The sequence below is a fragment of the Hakea prostrata genome, unplaced genomic scaffold, assembly GCF_041222555.1.
Source record: "Hakea prostrata isolate BN-2017 unplaced genomic scaffold, UWA_Hpros_2 contig_17, whole genome shotgun sequence".
NCBI lineage: Eukaryota > Viridiplantae > Streptophyta > Magnoliopsida > Proteales > Proteaceae > Hakea > Hakea prostrata.
The window spans coordinates 257,375-278,706 of NW_028291136.1; the positions used below are offsets into that span (position 1 = coordinate 257,375).

Genomic DNA, 21,332 nt, shown 5'->3' on the forward strand with positions numbered 1-21,332 from the left:
GAAGGGTGATCTAGATAGCGAGATCGGCGATAGTTTAGGTCTATCGGTATGTATCCGAACCCGAGTCTCGGATAGTATTCTTTTTTCGATCCCCTCACCTTGTATGGTAGTGAGGTTTATATAGAGTGTACCTTCGAATCTCCTTCGTTGGATACACTTGAGCCTTCTTCGGGTAGTCGTTGGATCTTATCAGTTAGATCCGTTGAGCAATAGACTTCTACTAGTTTGGGCTAGTAGAGGACTCCTGAGATAACCTTTAGGTTATGCGATGATTATCCCTTCGATAATGATTACCCGTAGCCGTCAATTCGAGTCTGCCATCATTAGGGTGATTACCCTAATCCATAAGTAGGATTAGGGCACGCTTTGCGCCGAATAAGCTTTCTTCTTCAGCAAGCCATTTTCCGGATCCGGTTCACTCGGGAGCGAGTCGGATCTCTCCGTCTCGACCGGGGTTGAGGGTCGGACCAGGTATGAACCCGGTCTGATCATAATCTCTCAATATCACATAGAAATAAGATTACTAACCTTTGATTGAAGAATAAGAGAGAGAACTTACAAGTTTGCAAGATTAGGTCTTCTTCAACACCTTTGGAGGCTTGGAGATGAGTTCCCTTCGTTCTCTAAGTGTCTTGGAGGCTAGGGATACTAAAATCACGAAGTTATGAGGTATATATAGCAAAATATCATAAACAACAGATTTTGCTCGAGTTCAGCATCTTTAGGTTGATTGGCTGGGTAGATTGACCCAGTCAACCCAGGCTGACAGCAAAACCAAAGTTAGGGATTTGAGGGCCTTCCACTACTCGGAATCAAACGAAACTTTAAACACATATACTATAACTTACCTAGCATGGAAAAATGGCTTCAATTCATATCTCACCAAGCTCTAAGGTCATCAATTAATCTTCTCTTCATAAAAACGTAGTCTCTTTTCTATATCCAACATTGTTTTCAAATATGGGGCATCATCGCCAATCTCCATAGGTTCGGAGTCGAACACTATATCTTCTACTGATAGGGCTCATAGTTGACTTTCACTTCTACTTCAGGTCTTCGGACCTACAGACAATAGAATATCCAGGTTAAGGTTAAGGCCGGGTTTCACACAAGCATTAAAAGTGAATTTATATTATTTTAATAGAAGGATGAAGCTCAAGTGCATTAATTGCGCTTGACTCTAGCAAAATTGTTTTATATTATACATAATACGCTACACTTCGAAAAAAACAGAAGAGAAGCCTGCTAACGTAAACACACTACACTTCGAAAAAAACAGAAGAGAAGCCTGCTAACGTAAACACATGGATCCACCGTCCAGGCGGAATGATAGCCGTGCAATCAGATGATTCAGATCTACTTTACCTTTAAGGTAACTTGGAGGCTTACATCAGAGCTATTTGTCAGAGCCCCAGGAGGAATTCAGTGAGAAGTGTGGGGCTACTTTGGGGATTCCACTTTTATTCTAAACTGAAAAATAACCGACTCTGTTTTCTCAACCATCCCCGATGATCGCGATCATCTTGCTTCTTCGGCAAAGAAAGGTGACGATACCTTCAGCTCAAAAAAGTCAGAATCGAAGACTTTCAAATATTTATTTTCATAATAGTATACGTTAATTCCTATTTCTTGATTTCCACCTGTCACTCTTCACTTCCAATCTTGCTTGCATCGACCTGAAGTTCTCTTTCAAGTATCCCTGATCGCTTCTTCCGGAATCGTTCAACGGAGAGGTAATCTAGGGTTTCTCTTCTTCTAAGACACTGCTCCTTCTTGATCGACTATCATTTTTGAGGATTCTAAATTGCAGGATTCTTATTTATGTCTTTCTTAAGGTCAATTTTTGTTTATGCTGAAAACTTTTTCTTATCTAGAGTGAATTTGTTTCATTTATGTTTGAAATTGTTTTGCAAATCCAAACCATGAGGATTTGTTTCTGTGATGAAGGCTAGAAAGAAAAATAATGAAGGAGAACAATGTTTGCGAGGAGCTCGATCTCCTTCTCTCTTTTTGGCCAATTCTCCAATTATGCAACTGCTATAAAGAATTAATGATTGCTTGAATGTTTAGAGAGAGTTCACACAAAATCTAAGTCTACGATGTCTCTCCTGATGACCTCGTTCGGAACTTTATTTGTTGGAATGTCCAATCTGTAATATAATTTGAGTGAAATTTTTTAAGGAATGGACTTCTTCGACTAGCCTGCCATAAACCTCAAATATGGTGCTGATTCACTTTTCTTCTTGCGAGTTGAGTTTTGTCTATTAGGTTTGTATTTTTGTTTGGCTCTCTGTTACTGCATAACTTAAGGTAAACTGCGTAGGTGCATTTTCCATTTTTAGTTTTCATTTTGGATCTTTGAAAGCTACTGTTCGAAACATATTTGTGGCTTTCCTCATCATTTATACTTCTGTTTGAAGATCTTAAAAGGGGACCTTTTCTGCTCCCTTCGTCTCCAAGGGACTGACACTCTCTAGTGTTTCTTAGTGTTGGGTTGAATGGAAACTTACAGAGAGTGGTTGTCTCCCATTTGATGCTCCTTCCTGACTACTAACATAAATGATGGTCAATGTTGTAGCAGCACTTATTCATAAGCATTAATTATCATTTTTTATTGAGATAATTACTCTTGTCCCCTAATACTTTGATTTTATTACTACTGTATCCCCTGTATTTTTTAAAATTGTTAATCCAACCTTAAATTTGTCTAAAATTACTAATGTCCCCTACCGTTAAGCTCCATTAGTTTACTGATGATGTGGCATCTATATATTTTTTCAAAATCCCAAAAATAACCCTACAATTATTTCTTTACTTATTTACTCTTTTGTCAACTTATAATACTATCCTTAATTAACTATTGGAAAAAATTAACATTAAATTAACTTTTCTTTTCTAAAAAGAAATCATCGAATAAAGGAAAGATTTGATTTTTCTTCTCTAAAAAGAAATCTCCAAATAAAGGAAATATGTGATTAAAGAAAACTTAAATAGAAACTAAAATATTAAGAAATATCAAATGTAATTCAAAGTTGGAAATTAAAAATCACCTAATATATGCTAATCATTATACATGTTACCAAATTTCCTATCAATTAACATCTTATATGCTAATTTGTTTGTAAAACTTCTATCATTGTGATTGTGAAAAATTTAAGTAGAACATGAGAGTTTCAACAACCATAAGTGTGTGGTCCCACTAAAGACAAAATCAATTCTAAAATATAAGATTTTAAGGATATAAATGACATTCAATATAGTTTCTATAAATGTGGGTAATGTCATATTTTTATCTTCTTAATTTTAATAAAGGGCAAAATAGACATTATATTTGATGTTAACAGCCACTTAATACCGTTACAAGTGAAGGGGCAACAGTAATTTCATAAAAAAAATGTTTGATTAGTAATAAAACCAAAGTACAAGGGGGCAATAGTAATTATCCTTTTTTTGATTTTCATTTTGCATTATTGTGATGGATTGACAATGTTAGAGCTGTATGACTTAGTGTTTGAATTATCTTTGATTTACTTTCCTTTCATTTGATTTTCCAGTATGTGCTCTGAATTTGTTTAGTTTTTGGCTGAGGAGCAGTACGAAGTGATATGTTTTCCCAATCCAGTAGCCGAAACCAGAGACCCAAAGGGTTGAAGGTTAAGCATGCATTTCAGATCACTTTGCTTTTGGTAGTTTCTATCTGGCTGCTGTACCAGGTAACACACTCACACAATAAACCGAAGGGATATAATGGTGAGAAGAAGCTCAGCAGTGAGCATCGAAGCATGGTTTTGGGACGTAAAGGGGATCTGGGGTCTAGTGAAGGGGTTGACACTGACTCCAGTAAAGTGAATCATGCTACCGAAGATGAAAGAAAAGAAGATGGAGGCGGTGGAGATGATGAACTTGATAGAAATTTTGGAGATAGGGTCCAACAAGAGTCTTTGGTAAATGGGCATAAAGATTTGCAAGAGAAATTTACTAATGGTGAGAAAGAAGAAATGAAGGAATTTGGAACTCAAGATAGGGAATCGGTGAGTAGTGAGGACAATATTCTAGGTGCTCATGTAAGAGATGGGAAAGAGTTCCTGAACAAGGGACATGAAGATTCAAAGGAAGGCCTCACAAACAACGTAGAGCACAATGACAGAGAAAAGTCAGAAAGAAAAAATGAGGAGCCAGACAACCGTGAGGAAGGTAATGCTGGTGTTGAAATAATAGACAAAGATGAAGCTGTGGGTTCAGGTAATGTGGCAGAAGAACCGTTGAACAAGAGGAAAGATGATTCAAAGGAAAGCTTCACGGATCATGTAGATCAAGAGGACAGAGGAAAGCTAGAAAGAGAAAATGTGGAACCAAAGAACGGAGAGAAAGAAAATCTTGATAATACTTTGATGGAAAGGGTTGAAGCTGTGGGTTCAGGTAAGGATCCTTCAGGAAATGCAGAAGATATTTCTCAGCAACATAATGAAATCAAGAATATTTCTGTTCCTGATCAAAGTGAAATGGGAGATGTGCTCCAAGGTTTTCATGATGAGAATGGGATCCCACCAGGTGGCCATGATCTTTTAAACACTCATAGAACTACAAGTGAGGAACAAGCAAAGGCTACAAATGGGGATCATGAAACCATTTTAACTTTGGAGAATCCAACCCAACACGAGGATATCACAGTCAAGACTGCAAGTGAATCGTCAAATTCCTCTCAAGCTGATGAACAAACTGACAGAGGGAGGTCAACTGACAACTTGCTTACCAAACACGGTAATGTTAAATCTCAAGAAAGTGATGCTTCTGCTGAGGTGGAAAATAAAAGTAGCAGAACCCTTGAAGGTAACAAGATTAAGTCTAACAATAGAGATGAACAGGCAAACGCTACAAATTGGGATCATGGAACAACTTCAAGTTTGGAGTCTCGGACCCAACATGAGGAAACCACCACTCAGACATCCAGTGAATCTTCAAATTTATCTCAAGCTGATGAGCGTACTGATAGAAGGAGCTCAACTGAAAACTTGCTTAGTGAGCAAGGTGAAGTTAAATACCAAGAAAGTGAGACTTCTGCTCGGGTGGAAACTGAAAGTAACAGACCACTTGAAAGTAACATCACTGGATCCAATGATACTGATGAACAGGCAAAAGCTACAGATTGGAATCATAAAACAATTTCAAGGCTGGAGAATTTGACCCAACATGAGGAAATCATGATCCAGGCAGCCAGTGAATCCCCAAATTCATCTCAAGATGATGAGCAGGCTGATAGAAGGTCAACTGACAACCTGCTTAGCAAGCAAGGTGAAGTTAAATCTCAAGAGAATGACACGTCTGCTGAGGTAGAAACTCTAAGTTACCGAACAGTTGAAAGTAACAAGACTGAGACTAATGATGATGCCCAAAACAGTCCTCAATCTGGTGATAACCCTGTTGCATCAAGCATCAGGGGGTCATCAGAAAGTACTGAGGTTGCTATTGTCATTAGTTCAGAAAGTCCTAGTTCTTTTCAACCACAAAATGAGGAAGCTATTATTATAAAGACTCTTCCACCGACTGAAAATGCAGCAGACTGCGAGGAATAATGTCCAATTCATCCCTTGTAATTAATGCTATATTCCATATACTATTCTTCCTCTGAGAGGTATGGTATCTCCATTTTTCTGTTTTACTTTTTGTAGTCTCCATTTAAAATATTAATTCCTAACCAATGGATCAGAATTTCTTGGATTTTTATAATCACTTTTTATTTGTTCAATGTCTTTAACATTTCATCTTGTAATTGTAATCACAAAACTTAATTTAAGCCATTAAATTTTGTTTTCATTTTTTAAAAAAGGGCAAATTACACGGCACCCGCTATATTTGGGGCAAAACTCTTGACCACCCGCTATTATCTCAAAAATTACATGGCACCCACGGTCAAAATTACAACTTACCCACAGTTACATTTTCAGTTAAGTGGATGTATAAAATGATAGAAATACCCTTACTTATATTTAAAGCATTTAAAATTTGATTTTCAAATTAATTAAATACCCTATGGGTATGAAAATGGCGATAATACCCTCATTTTAGATTCAGAAAATTACACTAATACCCTTAGTGTAAATTTATCAATCACACAGGTGGAGTAAATTTACAAAATTACCCTCCCTTATTCGAAATTCTAAAATACCCCAAGCTTACCCCAAATAGTGTGTCTCTACAACCTAGTTCTCTGTCTTCTCTGATCACCCCTTCGCTACTCTCCATTAACTCTCTCTGCTCTCCAGCTACTCGGAGTGAAAGCATCGATTCCCCTCCGCTACTCTCCATTAACGCCTCTCTCTGCTATCCATTTTCTCGGAATGATTCCATTAACGCTTCTACAACTCGCCTCTGCTCTCCATCTTCTAGGAGTGATTAGGTTTTTTTTTTAATTTTTTTAAAATTTTTTACACCTCACCTCTGCAACACTAACCACTGAAATGCAAGGTAAGATTAGGGTTTTTCTTCTTACACCAAATCACATGCATAGATGAATCGCACTTGACGTGAGCTTCTACGACCACGATGTTGGTCACGTTGGACCATTACCAGGCAACCTAGTGCACTTGACGTGAGCTTCTACGACCACGATGTTGGTCACGTTGGACCATTACCAGGCAACAGCGTAGCAACTTTCTTCTGTTTCCTAGCTTCGCGCTCGGCAGCAACAGCGTGGGCCTTTGAAGAATCGAGAGCCTTTTTCAAGGAATTAATCTCCTCATCGTGTTGGTGCTATTTCTGCCGATCGCCTAGTCCATCGAGACTTAGCCTTCGGAGGTGGACTCCCGACCCCAGCGGTCGGGACACATTTGACGCTTTCATTTTGCAGGTCATTCTAAGGAGATCTAAGGGCTGAGTAGATTTTGGACGCATCATGATTAATGAAATTAAGTTTATTTCACTTGTGTTATTGTACATTATGCATTTCTTTTATTGCATTAGAAATTGTTAATGTTTAGCTATGACTTATAACTCATGACGACTACTCACAACCATTACTCCCAACGACAACAGCCGACTTAGACTCATATGACAACACACGACGACAACACGACACAGACTCATGACAACACACATGACAACACGACTCACCACAAAGACTTACTCACAAGGACGACTCTCGATGACAACTTTCAACTCAAGACTCAACTCTCATACCCAATAACTCAAAACTGACAACTTAACTCTAACCATGACTACAACCCAAGTACAAGTCATAAACTTTTAATTATTCTGTATCATTCAACCAAAATGTATTATACTTCATTTATTCAAGTTTCTAATCCAAGTTCCCTATTATTCACTTCTAAGAAATTTTGAGTCACTTCTGGATCTATGACTCAAGGATGCTTTATTACTGTGTTCCGTGATTATGATTGTCCGAAAACTTGGGCTCTGATACCATCTGTCACATCCCGCACAAAATCCATCCAGCCGGTACCTTATTTGGATTACTTGGGGGAGTGATTTACTGTCCCACAAATCAAGTTTAGGAACGATCATATCTACTTAGCACAATAATATAATCAAAAGCAAGAACAAATTATTGTATTCAAGTAATTTATTAATAAAAGTCAAGAAAGGGTCTCAGAAGGATCACAAAGAACATCAAAGTGCGGAAATGATACCAATAGAATAAATAGTCAACATGCAGAATTGAGGTGGAAATTCCCTCAACAACATTAGCGGAAGGTAGATCGAATAAAAATAAGGGTTACAACCGGTCGAAGTGACAGGGGAACAAACTAAACTACGATCTCAACGAATCAATTAAGAGATCGAAAGAGAATGGGACGATATCCCATCCCTGGCACACAAGTGCAAAACTGAATTGCTCCAGATAAGAAACAATCCTGAACTGCTGGTCTTTACGAATGTAGTCACCATAATCAGTATTGTATGAGTCGCCAACTTGGTCTTCAAAGTGTTGACCATCATAGTCAACAATAGGAGTACCTGCAGAAAAGTCTAACAGAAGATATTGCAAAAAGGAGTGAGTTCAAAAGAACTCAGCAAGGCAGGCTATTCCACAATAACATAAATCACATGATGCACAGCATAGTATGATGCAATATGATATGAGACATACGATGCATGTATGAATCTAACTCTATGTATGCTGGTCTCTATTGGTAGACCTGCTTTAAGTCATAGCACCATACTTCTTTGGGTAAGTCTCAATCACTCAGCACCGGGGGGGAATTGGGTCCTGCATCCCTCTCGGACAATCCATGGCTGGGGTTTCGGTCACCGCTCTCTCACATCACAATTTGGTCTAAGTATTGGCGCATGTCAAGGTAAAGCCTAGCCCAATGCAAGTCATCTACTTAGTCATATCATGTCAAATCCAGATATGTTCATTCCTCCCATCCCGGGATCCTTTCCGGTATCCTTCACACTAGAGTCACGAATATTACTCACCGGACTCACCAACCCTATTGATCATCCACAAATAGTAGACGAGAAGCTCTCACGTCCTCTCACGGATATAACCCATCTGTCTCGAGCGCCCGTGAGCCCAAGTCTAGTTATTTGCAACCCTACCAATGAATGGCCCCTTTCGGGTATCCGTAATATGATTTATGTCCTCTCACGGGTTGGTTACCGGTCTTGAGCGCCTGTCACATCCTCCCAGCCGATACCCTATCTGGCATACCCGAGAGTGTGATCCACAGCCCGAAGATCAGGTATCGAGTAATCAACCTCCCACATAAACAATAACATAATCATGAACAATAATAATAAAAGTGCGGAAGATAAACCATAGATCCAAATAAGGAAAGAATGAATCATATATAAATCAGAGTACTAGATATAATCAGAGTGTCTAAAACAGATAAGTAAAGTGAGGCAAAATCCCACTCTACAACCAGCGGAAAAGTAGTTCTAAAAGAGAATAAGCAAGACAGAATCTAATCCCAGTAGGAGGTACAATGGGTAACTAAATTGTTCTCAACTTTATAGACAACATCCCTATAAGTATAAATCTCATAAACAGCACAAGGACGCTTCCACTCAATGGTCGGACTAAGCATCGTACAGAGCATAACCACTCGCGGGATCTTTAGTGTAATTGTTGTAACCGCAATCACCTTCCTGGAGATATGCCTCTTCTCCTTGCGCTTCTTCATAGGGGCCGTCATAATATTCAAGACTGCAGAATAGTCTAACAAACATTGTACAATAAAGGAATGAGTTTCAAAGAAACTCAGTAAGGCAGTTAAATCCATAATAACATAAATGGCAGAATTTCGGAACAAACATAAATGCAATATGGTATGAGACAAGCAATGAATGAATGAATCTAACTCTATGTATGCTGGTCTCTATTGGCAGACATGCTTTAAGTCATAGCACCGTACTTCTTTAGGAAGGTCTCAATCACTCATCATCAGTTGGTAATGGGTCCGGCATCCCTTGGGACATTCCATGGCTGGGGGTTAAGTCACCACTCTCTCACATCACCATTGGTCTAAGTACCGGCACATGTCAGGGTAAAGCCTAGCCAAATGCAAGTCTTCTACTTAGTTACATCAAGTCAGATCCAGATACGTCCATTCCTCGTCCCTGACGATCCTTTCCGGTATCCTTCACACTAGAGTCCTCATAGTCCCTGACTACGGACTCATCAACCCTATAGGTCATCCACATATGGTAAACGGGAAGCTCTCACGTCCTCTCACGGGTTGGTTACCGGTCTTAAGCGCCCGTGAGCCCAAGTCTATCCATATGCAACCCTACCAATAAATGGCCCCCACAATGTGATTTCTGTCCTCTCACGGGTTGGTTACCGGTCTTGAGCGCCCATGAATCCCCATTGCTACCATGGGTCGTTCGGTCTCAATACCCCTCAGATTAGGGTCTGACATAACAGGACATCCTAGCCAAACACTACTAGACAATCCTAGATATGTCATCCAACAGTTTAGGAAGGTGTCCAGAGGGCATCTCCGGAAACATCCCATAATATTCCCGTAGTAGTCCAAGGACAGAAGTGTCAAAAGGACACCTCTCCTTTCCAAACCATACTTAAGCATACACATACATCAATTCATATCATCACATATATGGTAACTTCATATATGGAAAGAAATCAATAATTACAATCACTTTGTATATAATTGATAAGTAAATCATACATGAGTCAATTCAATATAAATAAGTAATGCTACTGATATCAAGACAGTACCACAGTAGTATAACATTATAAGAATCTAATTAAAGAAATAACTTAACAAGATTCAAATATAGAAACTAAGATATGCAATTTATGTTGTTAAAGAAGTAACCATCCTTACCTTTTATAACTCGCAAAGGAATCCTAAGAAATCAAGTAAGATCTTGGCAAACTTGAGAAGAAGGTCCTAAACAAGTGTATACAACATATTAGGAAAGATCCCTAATAGAAAAGATACCAAAACATCCAACACAGACCAATTCTGGAGTTGCTGTACTCATTGGTCGAGTGGATTGGTCGACTGGTCCAGTCGACCAATCAGTTGACCAATGCAGACAGTAGCCTAAAAATAAGAGTTTTGAGATATAAAATCCGAATTTGGTGGTTCAAAAGGGTACTAATCAAGGGGTATACTACATTGGTAGTATCCTAACATATATGGGGGGTCTCAAAACACTAATCAAATCAAGTCATCAAGATCCAAATTAGGAAACAAAAAGTTACCATAATTAGATCAATCATGGATCTTGAAGAATTCAAGATAGAAATCAAAGACAAGAACAATAGGAGAATGAATCATTGATTCAGGTAAAGGTATCATGAAAAGCATACTTAGATATTCAAGAAAATAGACCTAAGAGCATAAATCTAAATAAGGAAACAAAACCTACCATATATGTAACTATCATGATTCATGAAGAAAACATGGTATGGTAGAAGAAGAAACAACTAGAGATTGATAGATCATGGATTATGAAAAGAAAACACAGCAATTGACTACTAACATGATCAATATAGAAGATCCAAGGAGATCAGAATTCAAATCAGAAGTTAAGCAAAGACTAGATCATGGTTTGATCATAATTCCTTCAAAAGCTTGCAATGATCATGGTTAAGATCATTGTTTTAGCCATTAATCCTTAGGATGATCATGAGAGACAAGTCCAGAGATGTTTGCAATAGAGAATGCAGCATCTCCTCTATTGTCTCAACTCAAAAAGGAAAGAAAAACAGAGATGGAGGAGAAGAAGAGAGTGTAGACATACCTTTGATGCAAAAGGAAGAGTTTTGACGAAGATCCGTCAAGAAAATCACCAAGGATGCAAGGGAGATGACTTGCAGAGGTCTTTGGTTGTTCCAAAGAGTTTGGAGGCAGCAAATACAAAGTAGACTCGAGATTGGACTTAAATAGAGCAAGCAAGACCTAATTGCCAAAGACAACACCCATTGGTCGAGTGGATTGGTCGACTGGTCCAGTTGACCAATCAGTCGACCAATGCAGACAGCAATTCCAAAACAGGGAATTGAAGACCCAGATCAAATCCAATCCTAAAGGGGTTTTGCACACATAACAAGTGACTTACCTAATAGGTAGAAATGCCTTCAAACCATGATAGAGAGCACTCCAAGTCCATCAACTAATCCGATCTTCATCAAGATTCAGTTTCCATAAATAGAACTTCATCATCAACTCTCATGGATTCAAATCCATACACCAAGTCCTCCACTTGGATGGCCCAAAGCTGACTTCTTACTTTACTTCGGGTCACTGGACCTACAAATAACAAGGTTTCCGGGTCAAGGTTTGGGCTGGGTTTTACAGCGCCCATCAAATCATACACTACCATGGGTCGTTCGGTCTCAATGCCCTTCCTGTCACATCCACCCAGCCGGTACCCTACCTGGCATACCCGAGTGTGTGATCCACAGCCCCGAAGATCAAGTATCGAGGTAATCAACCTCCCACATAAACAATAACATAATCATGAACAATAATAATCAATGTGCAAAAGATAAACAAAAGATCCAAATAAGGAAAGATAAATCATATATCATCAGAGTACGAAAGACAATCAGAATGTCTAAATCAATAAAGTAAAGTGAGGTGGAATCCCACTCTACAACTAGCGGAAAGTAGTACTAAAAGAAAAGGAAAAAGAATGAAAACTAATCCCAATAGTAGGTACAATAAGTAACTAAATCGTTCTCAATCTTATAGACAACATCTTTATAAGTATAAATCTCAAAAATGGCACAAGGGCGCTTCCACTCTATGGTCGGACTAAGCATCGTACGCAGCATAACCACCCGCGGAATCTTCAGTGTAATTATCGTAGCGGCAATCACCTTCCTGAAGATATGCCTCTTCTCCTTGCGCTTCTTCATACGAGCAGTCATGATACTCAGAACCTGTAGAGAAATCTAACAATACATTGTACAAAAGGAATGAGTTTCAAAGAAACTTAGTAAGGCAGTTAATCCATAACAACACAAATGGCAGGATTTCAAAGCAAAGTAAAATGCTATATGATATGAAACACATGATGCAATATGATTCTAACTCTATGTATGCTGGTCTCTATTGGCAGACATGCTTTAAGTCATAGCACGCACTTCTTTAGGAAGGTCTCATCACACAACACCTTTTGGTAGTGGGTCTGGCATCCCTCGGGACATTCCATGGCTGGGGGTTAAGTCACCACTCTCTCACATCACCATTGGTCTAAGTACCGGCGCATGTCAGAGTCAAAGCCTAGCCAAATGCAAGTCTCCTACTTAGTTACATCAAGTCAGATCCAGATATGTTCATTCCTCGCCCTTGGCGATCCTTTCCGACATCCTTCACACTAGAGTCCTCATAGTCCCTGACTACGAACTCATCAACCCTATAGGTCATCCACATATGGTAAACGGGAAGCTCTCATGTCCTCTCATGGGTTGGTTACCGGTCTTGAGTGCCTGTGAGCCCAAGTCTATCCATATGCAACCATACCGATAAATGGTCACCACAATGTGATTCCTGTCCTCTCACGGGTTGGTTACCGGTCTTGAGCGCCCATGAATCCCCATTGTTACCACGGGTCGTTCGGTCTCAATACCCCTCCGATTAGGGTCTGACATAACGGGACATCCTAGCCAAACACTACTAGACAATCCTAAATATGTCATCCAACAGTTTAGGAAGGTGTCCAGAGGGCATCTCAGAAAACATCCCATAATATTCCCGTAGTAGTCCAAGGACAGAAGTGTCAAAAGGACACCTCTCCTTTCCAAACCATACTTAATCATACACAAGCATAATTCCATAACATCACATATATGGTAACTTCTTATATGGAAAGAAATCAATAATAATATATAACTTGCATATAATTGGTAAGTAAATCATATGAGTCAAGTTAACATAAATGAGTAATGCTACTGTAATCAAGACTATGCGACAGTAGTATATCATTGTAAGAATCTAATTAAGGAAATAAACTAACAAGATTCAAATATAGAAACTAGTATATGCAATCTATGTAGTTAAGGAAATAACCATCCTTACCTTATATAACTCGCACAGGATCTTACGGAATCAAGTAAGACCTTGGCTAAACTTGGTAAGAAAGTCCTAAACAAGTGTATACAACATATTAGGAAAGATATCAAAACATCCAAAACAGACCAAATATGAGGTTGTTGTACTCATTGGTCGATTGACTTGGTCTACTGCCTCAGTCGACCAATGAGTCTACCAACAGAGACAGTGGCCTTCAAAAATTAGAGATTTAAGAATATGAAACCGAATTTGGTGGTTCAAAAGGGTACTAAACAAGGGGGAAACTACAATGGCAACATACTAGTACATAGAGGACTCCAAAACACTAATCAAATCAAGTCTTCAAGTTACAAATTAGGAAACAAAAGTTACCATAATTAGATCAATCATGGTTCTTGAAGAATTCATAGTAAAAATCATGGACAAGAACAATAGGATGATGGATTACTAATTGTGATAAAGAAATCATGAAAAGCATGCTTAGATCTTCAAGAAAAATAGATCTAAGACTAAAGAACATTAATCTAAATAAGGAAAGAGAATGAATACAAGCTTTCCTTCAAAAGCGAGTGATGATCTTGATGAAGATCATCCACCAAGCTTTAGATCCTTAGGAAAAGAGAGGGAATGAATAAAGAGATAGTTGCAACAGAGATACAACATCTTCTCCACTATCCTCAATCAGAAAAGGAAAGAAAAATAATGAAGAATCAAAGATGAAACACAGAGGAGGATGATCACATAAAAGCACGAGTTTTGACGAAGATCCGTCAAGATAATCACCAAGGATGCAAGGGAGATGACTTACAGAGGGCTCTAGTACGTTCCAAAGAGTTTGGAGGCAGAAAATACGAAGTAGACTCGAGATTGGACTTAAATAGAGCAAGCAAAGACCTAATTAGCAAAACAGAACCCATTGGTCGATTGGATTGGTTGACTGGTTCAGTCGACCAGTCGACCAATGAGTCGACCAATCAGAACAGCAAGTCCAAAACAGGGAAATGAAGGCTCAGATCAAATCCAAACATAAAGGGGTTTTGCACACACACCAAGTAACCTACCTAGTAGGTAGAAATGCATTCGAACCAAGACAGAGAGCACTCCAAGTCCATCAACTAATTCGATCTTCATCAGGGTGCAGTTTCCATAAATGGAACACTGACATCAACACTCATGGATTCAAAGCCAGTCACCAAGTCTTCTACTAAAATGGCCCAAAGCTGACTTCTTGCTTTACTTCGGGTTGTCGGACCTACAAACAACAGGGTTTCCGGGTCAAGGTTAGGGTTGGGTTTCACACTTCCGATTCGGGTCTGATACGACAAGGACATCCAAGCCAAACACCACTAGACAAGTCCTATGTATGTCATCCAATGATCCGGGAAAGCGTCGATGGGCATCTTCGGAGAACATCCCATACTATTCCCTCCGATGTCCAAGGATAGAATTGTCAATAGGACATTCCCCAATCCCAAATCATACCTATTCAATCACATTCTCAATTCCATCACATCATACATAAATAATATTTCATCATATGAAACGAGATATAATATAGCATGATCAATCGCATATGTAATTAACAAGAATACATAATCATGGTAACCAAAGTGATATATAGCATGGTACTACTGTCTTGAAGTATATACAGCAGTCAAATGATGTTAGAAATACAACAATTAATGTGAATCTACCAAGTTTCCAACATTGAGCATAATTCACATAATCCATGTAATTATGGTAATAACCATCCTTACCTTAAGTCGCGATGATTATAAACCAATAATCTCAAAAGAAAGATCCAAAGATGGTATTAAGACCCTAGACGTTTTAAATGAAAGATTAGAAAAGAAATCGGAAAAATCGGAGGTCGAACGGGTCAAATCAGACAAGAATACAGTTCAACACTTGCTTGGTTGATGGGATTGACCAAGCAGAATCGACCAAACAAGCTTCGGGTCTGCAAGGTGGATTTGTGTGATTTGGTCCGAAATTGGTATTCCGGGGCTTGGATCGGTCCGAAACTTGGAGGGGATGCTAGGATCAGTAGCAGGAGACTACGTAGCTAGAATTAACATGATCCAATGGTCAAATTGAAAACCCCCAATTGAAAACTCTAGGTTCTATATGCTAGAACCATAGTCTTTAATGAAAATCATTGCAACTTCAAGAGAACCTAGGAATTTAATCAATAGAATGATGAACAACAGAATATAGACAATTACTAACATATAATCAGACCTAATTGAAAGAGAATCAGATTAAGAGATGAATTCATGTTGTAAAGAAGAGAAAAATCAAAATAAGAAAGCAAGAACATCATGTATGAGAATCATAGCATGGAAAGGATGAAGAGAGGTTTAATCAAAGCAAAAGAGCTTGTAGAAGAGGTGGTTGCAAGGTTGCAGCACCTTTTTCACGAACTCAGTAGCAAGAACAAGATGAGGTAGAAGTAGATTAGAGAGAGAGTGAGAGATTACATACCTTGGAGAAGAGATTAGAGAAGAGAGACAATGATTCTTGTAGAAGATCATCACCCAAGCCAAGGAGGAGCCTTCCCACATTCTCAGGTGTTGAAATGAGTAAAATAGGGTTCTAGGTTCGAGGTTTCACTTAAAAAGAGGAAAGAATATCCAAAAAGCATCTTTTTCTCGAATCTAGGCTGCCTTGGTCGATGCTCCTTGGTTGATGGGATCGACCAAGGACAGTTCAGCAGAAAAATCAGCAATAGTTCAGCAACTTCGGACAGGGATTTGGAGAGCTATACATTGTCAAATTGAGTGGGATTTTCTCCTACAAGTCAACCAAGAAGTATAGTTTCCAGAAATATTTTCGGATTGGGTATGGGAGTTCATTAGGTACTTCAAATAACTCATCCTTCTTCGATGCGCAAGCAGGATTGGCCAGACATAGTTCTGCAACTTCGGATAGGGATTTGGATGGCTATACGAGGTCAAATTGAGTGGGGGTTTTTTCCTAAAAGTCCATCAAGAAGTCTAATTTTTGGAAATACCTTTGGATTGTGCACAGGAGTCCATTAGGTACTTCAACTAACTCATCCCTCTTCGATGCGTAGATTCTCACTAAACACCGACAATGTACTCAAGTAAGGGGTATCATCGTCAATGTCCATGGGCTCGGACTCTGACAAAAAATCATCAACCAACAGGGTCCACAAGGACAAATTCCATCACTTTGGGACTTGGATCTACACAAAGGGAAAGGTAAGACATGACTTCCTAAGGCTTTCAAAGATAATAACACTGAAACTAAGGTCCAACTTCAAGGTCTAACATCAAACAAGTCTTTCTTCACCCAAAACAAATAGGGTGTCCTGGCTAGGTTTGGGCTGGATTTCACATTCTCCCCCCCCCCTTAAAATAATTTTGTCCTCAAAATTGGGAGAGTACTAGGCTTTTGAAAGAGATGGAGATACATCGCTTTTACCTTGACTTTCTTCTCCCAAAATCAACGGAAAACAAATAACGATAAGTCTTTTGTAACAAAATCAAAGGAGTAAATCTAACATGCTTTGAAATCAAATCGAAAGTATGATCATGGCTTCATGAAGATTTCACAAGGATCATGGCGAAGATCAATATGAAGATCATAAAACCTTAAGAATGAAAGGAGATTGTAGAAGAGATGGTTGCAAGGATGCAGCATCTTCTTCATAGTCTCAATCACAAGGAATAAAACATAGTAAGAGTAGATCAATACAACACAAGAGAGATTACTAACCTTTGATTTAAGAACAGGAGATGAAAAGCTTGAAGTCTTGAAATAATTAGAAGGAATAACAAATCATGAAGATCACACTTGATTTCTCTTCGAAATCATCATGTGGAGAATTCAAAAGGTTATGGGGATGACTTAAGGTCACCCTCCTATCAAAAGGAATAGAAGGCACAAGAAGAACTCGAAGAGAGAATAGGTCAGCTTCGGGGTAAACTTCTACTAAATGAAACTAGGCAACTCACATAACAGAGAATAACTCAAACAATGCATATGGTAGGTATGCATTTGGCATAGTAGCAAGGTTAGGATTAGGTGGGATTTCACAGCCAGAGGCTTCGGGCAATCTAAACAACCTAGTAGGTCCAAGGATGATCTTAGTGTTCCCTCCCCCTATACTGAAATTGATCTCCCGTCGGCCATCAAACATTTTGACTTTCCTCCTTTGTACTATCTTAGAGCTCCCAATCCTAACGAGAGGGTCAATTCGAATCCTCCCGACGAATTTTCCTTGTATATAGATACCTTGGAAAGTGGAGTTCGTTTTCCATTCTTCAATACTTTGTTTTCCGTTGTTTTAAATCACTAGGACATTTGTCCTGGAATGCTTCTCCCCAATAGCTGGCGTCTAATCATCGGCTTTTTGGGTTTATGTTTTGAACTTGGTATCACACCTTCTCTCCCTCTTTTTGTACATTTTCATGTTCTTTCTTTTTCCAACCCTTCAGGTTGGGTTTTTCTTTCCAAGCGCAATAAGGTTGAGCTTGGATGGTCGGGCAGTATCCTTGCCAGGGGAACTTGTCCTTCCAATCACAAAGGGTGGCGCAAATGGTAGTTTTCTGCCGAGTGCCTCAGTCAGACCTCAACTTCCCAATCACCTGGAAGCTGCTTTCTTCATATACCGAAGGTAACCGGGTCCTTCAACAATCCAAAACCGAAAGGGCGGCTGCCAGGAAGATCAAGTCCATTCCATGGTATCAAGAAATACATGGTTATGAGATGGAATACACCCCAATTCTTCAGTATTGGGGTCTAGCTCACTATGAGCTTTCTAACTGTCGTGTATGTGCCTTTTTTGAGTGTACTATATCTTGATTTGATTTTTTGACTTTTGTTCTTCTCTGCAGTGCCTCCTAAGGTTAACCTAGAGAACCTTTGGGCTAAGGCAGCCAAGGCCGTTGTAGCCGCAGAACAATGGTCCCCTCGGACACTGACGGCAGATGAGATAGTTGCTCTACCCCCTCCGGACCCTTCTTACAAGGGTATTAGAAATTTGAAGCCAATAGTTGAAGCCTCGGCCAAAGGAAAAAGGCCAATCGGGGAAGAGGCCAAAATTCCTTCCTCAGCTCGAACCAAGAGGAAGCATGACTCGACCGAGGCTTTCATCCCGAAGAAGTCCCAGAAGAGCAAAGACTCCGAGGAGGTTTTTGTTCCACAGTGGACGTTGAGTGTGTCGGACCGGGTCACGTAGGACAATGAGAAAGCTGCTAAATGGAGCTCTCTCAGCTTGATGCCAGCCGACTGTCAAGCTCTGGAGTCTTTGAGTGACGATACCCTTGTTTGTCTCTCAACAAGGTACTTCCCTTGATTTCCTATTGCTTGCTTAGTAATCCTTCTTAGGATTTTCTTTGTTAATTTATCTGTTTTCTTAGGAATGTTGTGCTGAGCTTCTACCAACACATTGAGGCTTTGAACCGAGTTGGTCGCGGTGGTTCCCTACTACAGACTTGTGAAGAGCATTTGGTGATGGCAAATTCTGAAGTGAAGTGGTTGAAGAAGGAGGTAGAGGTGTTGAAGGAGGAAAATGACAAAGTCAATACCTTGAAGAAGGATCTTGACTTGTCCATTAGCCGTGTAGGAGCTTTGGAACGTGAAGTGAGGAAACATAAAATGTATGCCTCCGAATGCCTGGAACGGGTTGAAATTCTGGGCCTTGACAATGATCATCTTAAGAAGGCGGTCGTTCCCTATAAGCCCGAACATCTTTCCTAAGATCTCTGGAGAGATTGCATTCGGAAGTACTTGAACAGCGTTCCCTTCAGTGAACTAATGACTCCGTACAACCTTCAAGCTTACCGGGCGGGACTAAGTGCTGTCTGGAAGGCTATCCTTGAGGCAAACCCTAGTTTTGACTCCTTTTCAGAGTGTTTGCCACAGAGAAGTCTTTGAAACGCTCGGGCTGTCTTTGCCTGACTGGGCTCTGGAAGAAGAGGATCCTGTTCTGGTGGATCGAACATTGAGGACTTTCTTAATGATTCACCGCCTCTTCCTGAAGAACCTCAATGACCTGCCCCAGCCGCGGATCCTTCCGCGAAACTTGCCCAAGAAAAATAGGAAACTTTTATCTTTTTTTTTTGTGTAAGGGTTGGCCCCCCCATGGCCTATGATAATGACATGAATATTTGCCCCCCTTTTTCCGATCTCTTTCAATAATTGTTGTGACGAACTGGTAGAACTTGCTTCATACTTAGAGAATTTTCTCTTCTCCTTCCTTCAGAATCACGTTAGGGAACTGAACTTGGCTTTTTCTAAAATAACCATGTACCTTCGTCGAAGCTGATGTTTGGGAACCTCAGAGGGATTGACGCTCGAGAACATTGGAATATACCTGTCTCTAAGTTGATTCGGTTCAATCCGAACCCTTTATGTCATACTTGACGCATTTCTTTCCAGGTTGTTCCTTCTTTATGACGAAGCCCAAACGTTTCCTCGTAGTTGCGTACAAATTGTTCTTCCCAAGAAATTGGGAAATTGGAAATAATCTTTTCATTTAACTTTGGTGCAACGGTTGGTTTTTGGCTGCTATCCTTGTATCAGGTGCGCAACGCTCCACGTGGAGGCTTGGGATGAACTTAACCGTTAAGTTTCGAATTTGAAGTGTCATTATTCCCTGATTGTTGATCTCGCATTTATTTTCCGAAATTCGAAATGTCCCTTCTTTTCTGACCTTTGATCTATGTGGGTTTTCAACCGTCACATCACTCCCTGAGTCTATTTAAGTCCCTCAAGTGTGCTTCATTCTTGTCTTCATCACTTGCAAGAATAGTCGTTTCTCTCTGCCTTTGCTGCCTCTGCATTTTTATCTTCTGACGATACCCAATCAAAACCTAAACAAGTGAGTTGTCCTCTTCTTCTATTCAGTTCTAACACGAACTTCTCCTCCCTGAGTAATCTCCAAAGTAATACACTTGGGGGTTATTCATTCCGGAAGTTCTTTGCTGGATATCCCTCTCTGTTGTCTGAACTTCAGACCTTCAGGGTTTCTCCTTCTCTCTTTTGTGTTGTTTGACCTTTCGAACTGACGATATTTGTTTTTCATTGTAGTGCCTCCAAGAGTTAACTTGGATATTGTTAGGGAAAAGTCTTTCAAGAAGAATGCTCCTATTTTGACAAAGGTTGTTCCACGCGAAGAGACTGTTGCTAATGATTCTGCCAAAGTTCGATTCCCATAGCCTCTTGCTGGTGCCTCTCTCGCGCCTTCTTCCATGATGGAGACCGTTCGGTCTCCTAAGGAAGATGTTATTCCTTCTGTCGTCACTAACACTTCTGAAACCCCTGCTGGTGTCTCGTTGGCATCTTCCTCCAACCCTCCACTAGCTATGGAGATTCCTCCTCCGTCCATGGAGGAGGTTTTTGTAGAGGCCGAGGGAGCTTCTTCCAAAAGAAAGTGTCCTCGGTCAGATGATGATGTGTACAGGCCTTCCTGGTCGTTGAAGAGGTCTGACTTGGTGACAGGAGATTTTGAGAAGGCACTAGAATGGTGCACTTCTACTTAGATGCCCGCTGAGAGTAAAGCTTTCACCGCGGTCTCGGACAAGGATTTTGTAAAGTCCTTGGTGCTGTAAGTATTTCTCCCCTGCTTTTCTTTCTGAGAATTTTGTGCTCTTGACTAACTCTTGAAGTTTTGCAGGAGCCTTGCTGATAACTTCCACAAGTAGGTGGAATCAGCTTTTAGGCTCAATAGCCTGAGTAATAATCTCTCCCAGCTTCGGGAGAAATCCAAACCCAAAGACTTCGAGATTGCTCATCTTAAGAATAGGCTTTGGGAAGTTGCCCGAGGGAGAATTCTGAAATCGTGCA

The 21,332-nt window shown here is 39.9% G+C and overlaps 1 protein-coding gene across 3 annotated transcripts; it reads left to right on the forward strand.

Annotated features, from left to right (window-relative positions):
• Positions 1-1,521: 1,521 nt before the first annotated feature.
• LOC148999296 (uncharacterized) lies at positions 1,522-5,836 on the forward strand. 3 transcript variants are annotated; one of them, XM_089141295.1, is made up of 2 exons: positions 1,522-1,733; positions 3,555-5,836. In XM_089141295.1, exon 2 carries the CDS (start codon positions 3,606-3,608, stop codon positions 5,571-5,573), a length of 1,968 nt encoding a protein of 655 aa, XP_088997421.1. In that variant the 5' UTR covers positions 1,522-1,733; positions 3,555-3,605; the 3' UTR covers positions 5,574-5,836. The 3 variants fall into 3 exon arrangements, with proteins under 3 accessions (XP_088997421.1, XP_088997422.1, XP_088997423.1); XM_089141296.1 differs by having other exon boundaries at positions 3,577-5,836; XM_089141297.1 differs by having other exon boundaries at positions 3,595-5,836.
• Positions 5,837-21,332: the final 15,496 nt, after the last annotated feature.